The 11841-nt window shown below is 33.3% G+C and overlaps 1 protein-coding gene across 2 annotated transcripts in view; it reads right to left on the bottom strand.

Moving 5' to 3' along the window:
* Positions 1 to 4399: 4399 nt before the first annotated feature.
* LOC117173035 (cytochrome P450 4C1-like) overlaps positions 4400 to 11841 on the bottom strand; it is a 55596-nt gene continuing 48154 nt past the window's right edge. For both annotated transcript variants that reach the window (XM_033361395.1, XM_033361394.1), the window contains exons 13-15: positions 5046 to 5096; positions 4854 to 4961; positions 4400 to 4569 (exon numbers count right to left, since the gene is read on the bottom strand). In XM_033361395.1, coding sequence (XP_033217286.1) covers positions 4436 to 4569; positions 4854 to 4961; positions 5046 to 5096 — 293 coding nt within the window. In that variant the 3' untranslated portion in view covers positions 4400 to 4435. The remainder of the gene's footprint in view (positions 4570 to 4853; positions 4962 to 5045; positions 5097 to 11841) is intronic.

Below are 11841 nucleotides of genomic sequence, written 5' to 3'. Positions count from 1 at the left end.
CCCTAAGCACAGCAGTTAAACTAATTGAAAGACAAGTGAAGCAGAAAGTCCTCGCGATTGGAACCTCCATGGACATCGAAGGAGCCTTTAATTACACCTCTGGAGAGGTGAGCAGAGCGGCCATGATCGTACACGGTGTGCCTACGGCAATCGTGGAATGGACCTGCCATATGTTGGTCAATAGGAAGCTAACCACGACTAAGGGTGATAGCACTTTAGGTTGAACCGTTGACTCAGGATGTCTACAGGGAGGTGTTTTATCATCTTTTCTGTGGTACATAGTAGTGGATGAACTGCTTCATCTACTCACGAGTCAGGGCCACTAAGTTATAGGCTATGCGAACGATATACTGGTTATCGTGCGCGGTCAGCATCTGGATGCGCTCTTCGAAGTAATGCAGCAAGCATTAGAAATATTAGATTGATGGTGCAATAGGACTGGACTATCAGTCCATTCCAGTAAGAAGGATGCAGTTGCATTCACCAGAAGGTATAAGTAGGAAGCCATGAGTACATTGAAATTGGTTAGACAAAAACTGGAAATCAAGGGGCAAGCCAAATATCTAGGAGTCATTCTAGATAAGAAGCTGTCATGGAATGAGCACCTGCAAAACCATTTCAAGAAGCTAGTAGTGACTCTTTGGCTTTGTTGGAAAGGCATAGGTCTACTGTAAAGTCTCAACTGGAAAGGATCAGGGGACTGATTCTGACAGGTATCGCTGGTGTTTCGAAGTCGAAACCCAAGTTGGCCCTGGGGGCACTAATAGGTTTGGATCTCCTCCATCTCACTATAAAAGCCGTGGCAGCGAAGGCGACCTGGAGATTAAATATGGTAAGCGATAGCAGTATGTCGACAGTTATGCGGATACCAATCGACATCGCGAGGAGGCCGACATTGAGCATGCTCAGGGACAAAATGTTCACTCGTCGCTACCTTTTCGACTAGAAGTACCGAGTTAGCCTATTCACGAAAGAGGAATGGGCTAACGGTAAGGCACACCTTGCTCAGTGATAGAGAAAACTGGTTTACAGATGGCTCAAGAAACAAGGAGAACGCTGGAGCAGGTGTATATCGTAGAAGGAACGGAATGGGCTGCACAATTGCGATGGGGTCCAAGGAAACAGTCTTACCATCTAAGATTATGGCATCGCTCCAGCGCGTCTATAAGGCTACAGAGTATGTCAATAAAAGAAACATTCGCATCCACTCAGACAGCAGGGTTGCTATAATGGCCCGGAATGAAACAACTACCACGTCGCTACTAGTATGAAAGTGCTTTGTGGCACTGAATAAGCTAGTGACAGAAAACCGTGTCATTCTGCTCTGCATCCTTGAACACAGTGGCATCAGGGGCAATGAGATATTGGACAGGCTTGCTAAGCTAGCAGCAAAGGAGAATTTTACATCAAGACATCAGAATGACCCTCATCGAGCGAAGGAAATACTCAAGCTTGGGAGGAATTAAGTCAAGGTCCTAACAGAAATGTTTATAGGACATGGAAACCTCCAGTATCATATACATAAGTTAGAGCTTGAAGAAAGTCCCCTCTGTCGAAGAAGGGTGCAATTTCAAGTAAAGTAGATGAATTTTGAAAATAAATAGAAATTTTTTTGGAAAAATAGTTTAATTTTCATCCAGAAAAATTTCAGTTTGACTTTTCAGCATGAAAATATAAAGCACAAATAAGAATAAAATTTTCTGTTAAGGTAGATTAATTTTCTACGCAAAAATGTAAAATTAAAAAAAAGAAGTTTAAATTTTCTACGCAAAAAATATGAATTTTCAACAAAACAGTTAAATTTTCCCCCCAAAAATATGAATTTTTGTACAAAAGAGTTAAATTATTAACAAAACAAAAATTATTAAAATTATTAACAAAAAAGATGACTTTTTAATAAAATTGCTGAATTTTAAAACATATCTTTGAGGTTTTGGCGAAAAAAAGATGCGATTTCAAGTAAAATATATGAATTTTTAAAATAGACAATCTTTTGGAAAAATAGCAGAACTTTCATCTAAAAAAAGTTCAGTTTGACTTTTCAGCGTTAAAATATCAGTTTTAGATAAGATAGAAATTTCCTATTAAGGTAGATTAATTTTCTACCTAAAAATATGAAATTCCAAAAAAGCGTTTAAATTTTTTACCCAAAAATATGAATTTTTTACAAAACATTTAAGTTTTGTACCTAAAAATATGAGTTTTTTCACAAAACGATTACATTTTTAACAAAAAGATGATTTTTCAAAAAAAATTCTGAATTTTAAACCAAACTGTTCAAATTTAATTGTCAATTAATTTTATTTTATTTCGTTTCATTAAAAATTTAGAGAATTTTCAAACAGTAAGTAATCGAACAATTTCGCTCTCAAATTTGTAGTTGTGCGACTGTCACGCAGTTGCTTCAATTTAAATCTTATGTTTTTTATATGATCGTGACATTTTTATATTTATTTATTTTTTATATAAATAAAAAACATCTTACATTTATTAAAAAGCCCAAAAATTTTAGTCGTGTTTAGGAGATATTCGGAAAAGATATCAATTTTAGGACTAAGGCATGTACATATTTTTCACTTTTTTTTCAACTCAAGTCAGGTTAAATGGTATGAAGATTAAGCATCTTGAATTAATCGTACCAATCTCATTCATGATCAGAGATGAAGAAATATGTTGAAAATTTAAGTTTCTATGATTCACGTAAAATAATGAGAGCTTCAACTATGATTTACTTAATAAACTCCTCATTGGGCACAAAGTTTGGCGACGTCTTTACGACATCGTTACGAAATATTTACGACAACTTTACAAAATCCTATGTCCATGTCGTTAAGGTGTCTTTACGATATCGTAAAGAAGTCGTATGATCTGAAGATGTTTTTGCGATATCGCGAAGATATCGAAACGACATGGACATAGGATGTCGTAAAGTTGTCGTGAGAATGTCGTAACGATGTCGCCAAATTTTGTGCCCACTAGGTCACCATAAGTGTAAGTATGCTAATAATAAATTATAATTATCGAGAATTGAGTATTCTGTAATTCATGCCTTTAGCTAAATAAATCAAATAAAAATCATACTTTAATATATATTCTTGATGGTATTGTATTAACATTATATACTTTCCTTTTTAGGTCGCAAAATATATAACGAATACAGAAGAAAAATTAACGCAATATTTTTTTTTGTAAATGTTGCCCCCTAAATTTCTTCCATATGATGGAAAAATACTTCCATGAATTATCTTTGTGAAAATGAACAATTGCATAGCAAAATCAACTATTAAACAATTTTTTATAATACATGTAAAAAAGGAGAGGACAAGGAATTATCCAATACATTGTTTCTATTTAATTTTTTCTATAAAATGACATGATGTTATCAGTTTCACCGCATATTACAGATTCAAAAATATTGTTTAAATAGTCGAACCCTCGGCGATGTTGACCTTTTTATTCAAAAAATCACTTTCAAGGAAAACTATTTTCTTAGTATTATAAAATATCCTTGCCCAGCGATTTTCTGATTGGTTGCGTAGTAAATTATTTTCAATGAATAACTATGTCATCTAGAAAAATATTTCAAAATATGCTCACAGTTTAAACAACAATTTCAACAAAACAGATTTTTTTATCGTACCGTAGCTCTGCTGAGTCTTTTGTTTTGGTTTTAACAGCTGAAAAGTCAGATTATTTTCTATATTAAATTGCGGCGCAAATGTGCTCATATGCATTGTCACTAAAGATTGATATTCAATAATTAATTTTGCTACATTCTTTTCTTGACTCTACAAGAAAGAAATTTGAAGTTTTTTATTTTGACCATTAACAAAATAGATAAATAATTATGTTTTTGTCAATGCAAACCAAAAATTTGATATTAGTCTAACACGATTACATTTTTACTAACCTAAAAAAAGTAAATACTACCCAGTGGACACAAAGGTTAGCGACGTCTTTATGACATCGTTACGACATCTTCACGACAACTTTATGAAAACTTTACGACATCCTATATCTTGACGATATCGCAGACAGCGAACCCAATGGACACAAAGTTTGGCGACGTCTTTAGGACATCGTAACGACATCTTTACGAAAGCTTTACGACATTCTATGTCCATGTCGTTAAGGTGTCTTTACGATATCGTAAATAAGTCGTATGATCAGAGGATGTCTTTACGATATCGTAAAGACATCGAAACGACATGGACATAGGATGTCGTAAAGATGTCGTGAAGATGTCTTAACGATGTCGTTAAGGCGTCGCCAAATTTTGTGCCCGCTGGGTAAGACGTAGGGTTTAGAACGGAAAAGTAGGGGTGCTGATACGAAACTTTTGTTGTAGATTAAATTGGTTTTTCTTTTTATTCTGTATTTGAACATCATACACTTAAATTTTTAAACTATCTGCTGGGTAAGGATATGCATGTGTCTACAAGGGAAGATATGGATGTTGAATTAACGGCATAAACCCGCGCTCTGTATAAACTCCTTCCTCACCATTAGGCAATACCAGTACATCACCATCCTTAATATTTAACATCACTCGTTTACCGTGCTCGAGTACTGAAACAGTCCAAATTTATATAGAATTAATAATTGAGGGGTTGACTTGTAAAACAGTAATATGTTAGCATTTAACTTAAAGAATATTTAGACAATCAGAATTTTGTTATGCTAAAGTCAATGTGTCAAAATATTTATCAATTATTTAGTGTTTTCATTTAATAGTCAGTTAATATAAATATATAAATATCTTCAATTAGCAGTTACAATATTTAGAAAACAATAAACGATTCACGCAAAATTTTTACATAATTGTTTTAAATTGCGTTTTAGTTTTGAATTACCGAATTCACCATCGTCATTTATGATATAAGGTTTCCCGTAAACATATATTGCAGCAGGTCTATCATTCCGCTTGATCATTCTACGATGAGCCATCTTGAATTTTATTTCTGAAACCCAAAACCATTAAATTTGTCCATGAAACATTTTAAGAGTAAAAAAACTGTAGGCTTTGGTGAAATTTTTCTAATTACCTGCTCGACTGTTTCTTAAGCCCGGTGTGATTGCTCCTGCATAAGTTGATTCTGTAATACGAAATATAGTGATTTTTTGTTAGCAAATTTTGTTATCGAACTCCATGGTCCATGGTGAAAAATATATGCTCTCACTTAATATGTCTCAGTTAATCATTTTTTCTCTAAAGAAATCCAAAAATATATAAATTTTCATTTGAAGAAAATTGTACCTCTTTTTCATATTTTATTACAATATGAATTAAACTTTCTATAATAAGTGTTTAGTATGCAAATTATTGCAAATTCATTTTTATAAATTAAAATGTTGCTTTACACTTAAGCCTATGAAATTATAAAAACTTTTAAAATATCTCAATTCCCTTTATAATGTATTCAGTGGTTTTGTTGTTTAGCATGGTAGAGTGTAGATCATTCCAGAATAGATCGGCTGAAGTTTGCCTATAGAGATTGTTCTATTTTATATTTTTCAATATAAAAGAAACAATTTCATTGTATTGACTAAATTCTGTTTTTTTTTTGGTGTAGTGAGGTTGAGAATAAAGTTAACTTTACACGATTTACGAAGTGATGGAAATTTATATTCAGAAAAGGACCCATCGAGTTTCTGCATTGATAATAGCATATGTTTCAACAGTTTCTAAGAGAAGGCCCAATTTATGAAAATAAACTATACCTAGATGAAGGATCTTTTAATATATTTTTGATTTAGTACTATGTACTTACGAGCAGAATCAAAAAACCTCACTAGCATGAAAAGCAGTATGAAGACAACAATCTTCATTACGAACAGAAACACAAGGAAATGATTTTTGGAAATTTTGTCGTACTGTAACTGAAGGTATCTTAAATACTTTTTACTGACATATATATACATATATGCTATCCATTATCTCATTATTGACAAAAATTCTTGTCTACGTAAAGGTCGCCGATGAGCTATGTGTAAAACGGGTTTTAGTTGGTATACAGTCACGATCGTAACTATCTTATTTGTCGCCCAGTGTCAGTTGATAATTTTGCGCTGAGTCCGAAATAATTTGATTAGAACTTTAAAATTGATCATTATCTTTAATTTATTTATTTGTGTATTTGCAACCCTTTCGGTCTGCACCGAGTACGTAGGCCGACGGCACCACCTTTGTTACGGCTCTGTATAAAACAAAGAAGAATGACGGACAAGTTTACACGTAGCAACTTTTCACGTGACCAACTGTGCACGCCCATCTGTGCAAGTTCAAGACCAAAGGAGCCCATCTGTGCACTTGTACAGCGTAGTTGAAATTTTGACGTGCACAGTTGTCCAAGTACCATTTGTGCACGTGAAATCTTGTCCAAGTGAGAACTGTGCAAGTTTACATTTCGACGTGCACAGTTCTCCAAGTATCAGTTATGAACGTGCATAGTTGTCACTTCAAGAAATCTGGCCGTGCACAGATGCTACTTGGGCAATAGTACACGTAGAAGTTTCTAAGTGCACATATGGGTTTCAGTGGATTTGGACGTGCATGCACGGATGTCACTTTCCTAACTATGAACTTGCACAGATGTCACATGTCCAACTGTGATCATGTCTCTCTGTATATACGTATAATCAATTTTGAACAGATTCTCTGAATTTTTTGAATTCCTTGGATTCTGTGGATTCCTTTCATCATATGAATTCCTTAAATTCTCTGAAATCGTTAAATTCTCTTAACTCCTTAAGTTCTCTGAATTTCTTTGAATATTCTGAAATCCTTGAATTCCTTTAATTCTCTAGTTTCCTTGAATTCCCTGAATTCCATGTATTCCTCGAAATCCTTGAATTCACTCAATTTCTTCAATAGACAGAACTTCTTAAATTTACTGAATGCTTCAAATTCTTACAATCCCTTGAATTCCCTAAATTCCGTGAATTCTTTAAATTTCTTCATTTCTCCAAATTTCTTAAATTCTCTGAATTCCTTGAATTCACTGAATGCCTTGAACTTGACGAATGTCTTGAATTCTTTAAATTCTTTGAACTCTGAATTTCTGGAATATCCTTGAATTCACTGAATTCATTAATATTTCGAAATAATCGGGATCCTCTAAATCACTTCAATTTCTTAAATTCCCCGAATTCCTCGATTTCTCTGAATTCCTTGAATTCTTTACATTCCTGGAATTCTCAGAACTCCTTGAATTCTACGAATTTCCTCAATACTATGAATTACTTGAATTCTTTGGATTCTTTGAATACTGTGAGTTCTTTAAATCCTCTAAATTCCTCGCATTTGCTAAATCCTTGAATTTACGGAATGCTTTGAATTAGCTGAACACCTCGAATTCTCTTAATCACTTAAATATTCTCAATTTCTTGAATTTCTTTAATTCTTCAAATTCTCTTAATTCTACGAATTCCTTAAATTTTCTGAATTCCTCGAATTCTCTGAACTCACTGAACTCACTGAATACTCTAAAGTCTTTAAATCTCAGATTTCCTTGAATTCTTTAAATTCCTTGACTCATATGAACTGCTTAAATTAATTTAATTCACTAAATGTTTCGGATTTCCTGTATGCTTTGAATTCCTTATATTCTTTAAATTCCTTATGTTCCTTAAATTCACTGAATTCTCTGAATTTCTTGAGTTCTCGGAATTCCCTACATTCCTCGAATTGCTTGAATTCACAGAACTTCTTGAATTTACTCAATGCCTCGAATTCTTTCAATGCCTAGAATTCTCTTAACTCAGTGAATTATTCAAACTTCTTGAATTCTCTGAACTCTATGCATTCCTTAAATTCCCTCAAAACCTTGAATTCTCTCAATTCTCCTTCAATTCTTCGATTTCTCAGAATTTCTTGAATTCTCTGAATTCCCTGAATTCAGAAAAAAGAAATATTGGTTTTAAAAAAATTGTAAAGATTTCTGGCAACTTACCCTTGCAGTGATGCGTACAGTTTCGATATTTGGAACCAATTATTAATTTTGGGTCTAAAACGCGTTTAAAACTGGGAAAATTTATGCCGAATAATAAAAAAGGACGATCAGTAAGGTTATAGTTGTTTTTATGCAAATTAAACTTTGGAATCTGTCGAACTTAGTGCTGGACTAATCATTTCAGTTTAAGGATTAAACGTGGTTACAAGCAACGCTTAAGCCACACAACGACCAAACATTTTTCCATATTTGAATAATCTTCATCTTATTTTTGTACTTGCGGAGTTTTTTTCGAACCCCTATAAAAGTCTCGTATAGGTGTTGAATTCAAACAGTATTTAGTAAATAATTTTTCAAGGAAAGCTTGCCAGATGCAGCAAACAAATCTCGGAGGTGATAGCAAGAGAATTAAAAAAATATGTACGATCTAAATAAATAAACCTTGCGATTTCATGAACCAATTGCAAAGACGAATGTGTAACCCACGATTATAAATCAGCACATAAACCGCAGTAAAACTGTGATAAGAATTATTAAAATTTTTTCTTCTAAATTTTCTTTTAGTTAAATCTTAAGAAAGTAAATAAAAAATTTGTTAAAATCAAAGAGGTGAGTAACTTAAAAAAATAAATATCTACCGGGTGGACACAGTAGTTATTCGCAGTTAAAAAGAGATTTTCGTATATTTATAATATTCGGAAGGAATATTTTCATAAAAATGACTATCAAAAGATTGTTAAAAAAAGTTTAAAAAAGTTAGTACTTTCTATTTCATCAAGATTGAATGATTTCAACCGTGAAATATTGATTATACGTGGATACGTATAAAGGACCACCCTTGTATACAGCCTTACGTAATAGCATAAATGCGCACATATTGGCAAGTGACATCTGTGTTTTTGCACAGTTGTTGAAGTGCCATATGTGCACGTGCACAGTAAGGAAAGTGGCATCTTTGTATTTGCACAGTTGGACCAGTGCACGTGCATAGTTGGGCAAGTGACCTCTGCGCATGTGAACAGCTGAAGAAGTGACATCTGCGTACCTCGAAGTCCACAGCAAAACATCTGTGAACTCAGAAATTTAAACGTGCACATATGGCACGTGCACAGTTGTCCGTCTGGCCATCGAAGTGCACAGTTAAGCACGTGCAAAGTTGTCCCCATCCCAACAAAGAAGTGTCTAGTCGTCTAGTTTTTTGGACAAATACATACTTAGGGAGACTCATTTTATGTTTAGATTGACTATCTGCAGAGGCTCACTCGCTATTATGATAATCTAGTCACCCTTCCGGGATAGTTAATATCGGCAGTATTCATTTGATCGCAGTCTACCTGCTCGTCTTACCCTCTCCACTCGACTTCCCCTCACGTCGCTAACTGAGCGAGAACGCTCTGTCGAGCCTTGCCAGCGGGGACATCTTTATCCTAATGTGGAATAAAATACCAAACATAAAAATTTTCTAATTTTGTAGTCAGCAATTTAAAAATATTAGTTTCGGAATCTACATTTTTTGCGATTCCAACTATATGTTACTTGCAATAAAAAGATTAAAACTAGAATAGATAATCGCAGATTTTAATTTATGTTTTGACCCTGGCCAGCTAGTATTACGGAATTTTCCGTAGTATAGTTGAAAATACAACAGTTCATTTTGTAGGAAATGTGCCTGTTGACAATCCAACTGCTTAATTTTGTTGAAAAATTAACTGTTAAAAATTCAGCTATTGAAATTTATAGAAAATTCGTGCGTTGTTAATTAAACTTCAGATTGAAAAATTGGTTTTAAACAAAATTATTCGTTTTTTAATCAAAGAGATAAATATCGCTCTAAAATGATAAGGTTTCAAACATTGAAGAATTATTTGTAGTTAAAAAAATTAATTTGAAATTTAAAAAAATAATTTTTCATTTAAAATGATAAATCTTTTTAAAATTTTTTTAACAAAGTAGTTTAACTATTAAGTTGTAAAATTCATTAGCTTTTAATTGCCAATTGTCTAAAGGTATTACACACTACGCAAGTATTCCTTTAAAATTGTTTATTTTGATATTACAGTTCAAGATTGATTATTTATCTGAGCATTGGTTTTGACGATGTTTTAAAATAATATGAATAATTATTACCAGTTAGTTGAATCCATCCTATTTAAATTTAAATTTATTATGTTTTTAAGGGTTAGGAGTTTATATATTAATAATTAGAGGGTGATCTTCTGAGAGAATCTGAATTAGTCGTTACAATTTTTATTTTTTATTAAAAGTTTAATAATAATTGATATTGTTATTATTTTTCGTGGACGTTTTTCTGAATATCAATACTAGAAATTAATAATATTAATTTCAAAAAGGTTTTTACCAAAGATTTTAAATTTGATATTATACATTAAATTAAAAACATTGTAGTAGATTAAAAGTTCTTTCTAGAGAATTTAAAATTTCCTTTTTTCATAAAAATTTTAATTTTAGTTAAAAATTAATCTCTTTTGTTGGAAAATCGTATTTTTTAAAAATATGACATTAATTTTTCTTACTAAAAATAATTCCTGTGTGGTTGAAGCTTCACCATTTTAGTGTGGTATTTATTTCTTTGGTAAAAAAATTAATTATTTTGGTGAAAACTAATTATTGAATCTGAAAATTCAACTATTTCATTGTTGAAAATTTATCTTTTCAAGTATAACATTCTTGTAGGTTATTGGGTAAAAATCATATAATCTGCTAAAATTCCAAATTTAAATTTCCCAGAGACGAATATTCTAAAAAAAATCACAGCTTAATTAACAACAAACGAATTTTCTGCAAATTTCAACAGTTAAGTTCTCAACAAAATTCATCAGTTAAATTCCCAACAAAGGAATTTTTTACAAAATGAACTATTGTATTTTCAACTATACTACGGGAAATTCCATAATGCTAGCTAGCCAGGGTAAAAAAATTAAATAAAATCTGCGATAACTTATTCTAATTTTAATCTTTTGATTGCAAGTAACATATCGTAGGACTTGAAAAAAACGTAGATTCAGAATATAATATTTTTAAATTGCTGATTGAAAAATTAAAACATTTTAATGTTTGGTATTTTATTCCTCATTAGGATAAGGGTGCCCCCCCGCTGACAAGACTCGACACAGCGCTCTCGCTCGGTCAGCTACATGAGGGGAAGTCGAGTGGAGAGGGAAGGCTGAGCAGGTAGACGGCAATAAAATGAAAATCACCTAGCCAATATCACCCTCTTGTTTTCACTCATTTCGACCATCCGCGCACTGAGAGAACTTCGGTGTAGCTTCTACGCTCCAAGTATAGGGTAAGCTCTGAATCATGGTAGCGAGCGCTACACTCATGACCGGAGCAGCAGCTACTCCGATCGGAGCGAGAGACACACCGGCACAGCGTAGATGCCACGCTAGTCAGTCGGCATAACCTATAGCTGCGTGTCTGTTGCTTTCTTCGAACGGCAAAAAGAGTATCTGCTACTCCGATTCGGTATCCTGCATGTACTCGCTGATGGGCGCTGCTGTCACTCCCATCCAAGTGTACCATACCAGTGATCCCAGATCTGAAACAAGACGTGGTCCAATACTATGACACGTCTATGTCCGTGTGAATATGGTAGGAGACGATATAAATGCCTGGGTTGCGCGCGCAACCCATTTCTCCTCTTCTGAATTTGAAAACTCGAAGGTGTACGATTGCCTGTCGGAACACTTCGGCGGTTCTATTTATATCTCTATTTGCTTCGAAATAAAATGAAGAGATTGGGATTTGAATATTTCCAGATTTCGATGCTGGGCTGGCGTTTCTCATGATTTGAATACTTCGCGCGCCTCTTTAATGCGTGTATTTTGAGGTTACGTTAATTCAATTATAAAATATAAATTATATAAAT

The sequence above is a fragment of the Belonocnema kinseyi genome, chromosome 5 (assembly GCF_010883055.1).
Source record: "Belonocnema kinseyi isolate 2016_QV_RU_SX_M_011 chromosome 5, B_treatae_v1, whole genome shotgun sequence".
Taxonomy (NCBI): domain Eukaryota; kingdom Metazoa; phylum Arthropoda; class Insecta; order Hymenoptera; family Cynipidae; genus Belonocnema; species Belonocnema kinseyi.
Note: the sequence above shows the minus strand (reverse complement) of the source record. Positions and strands in the feature narration are given on the sequence as shown.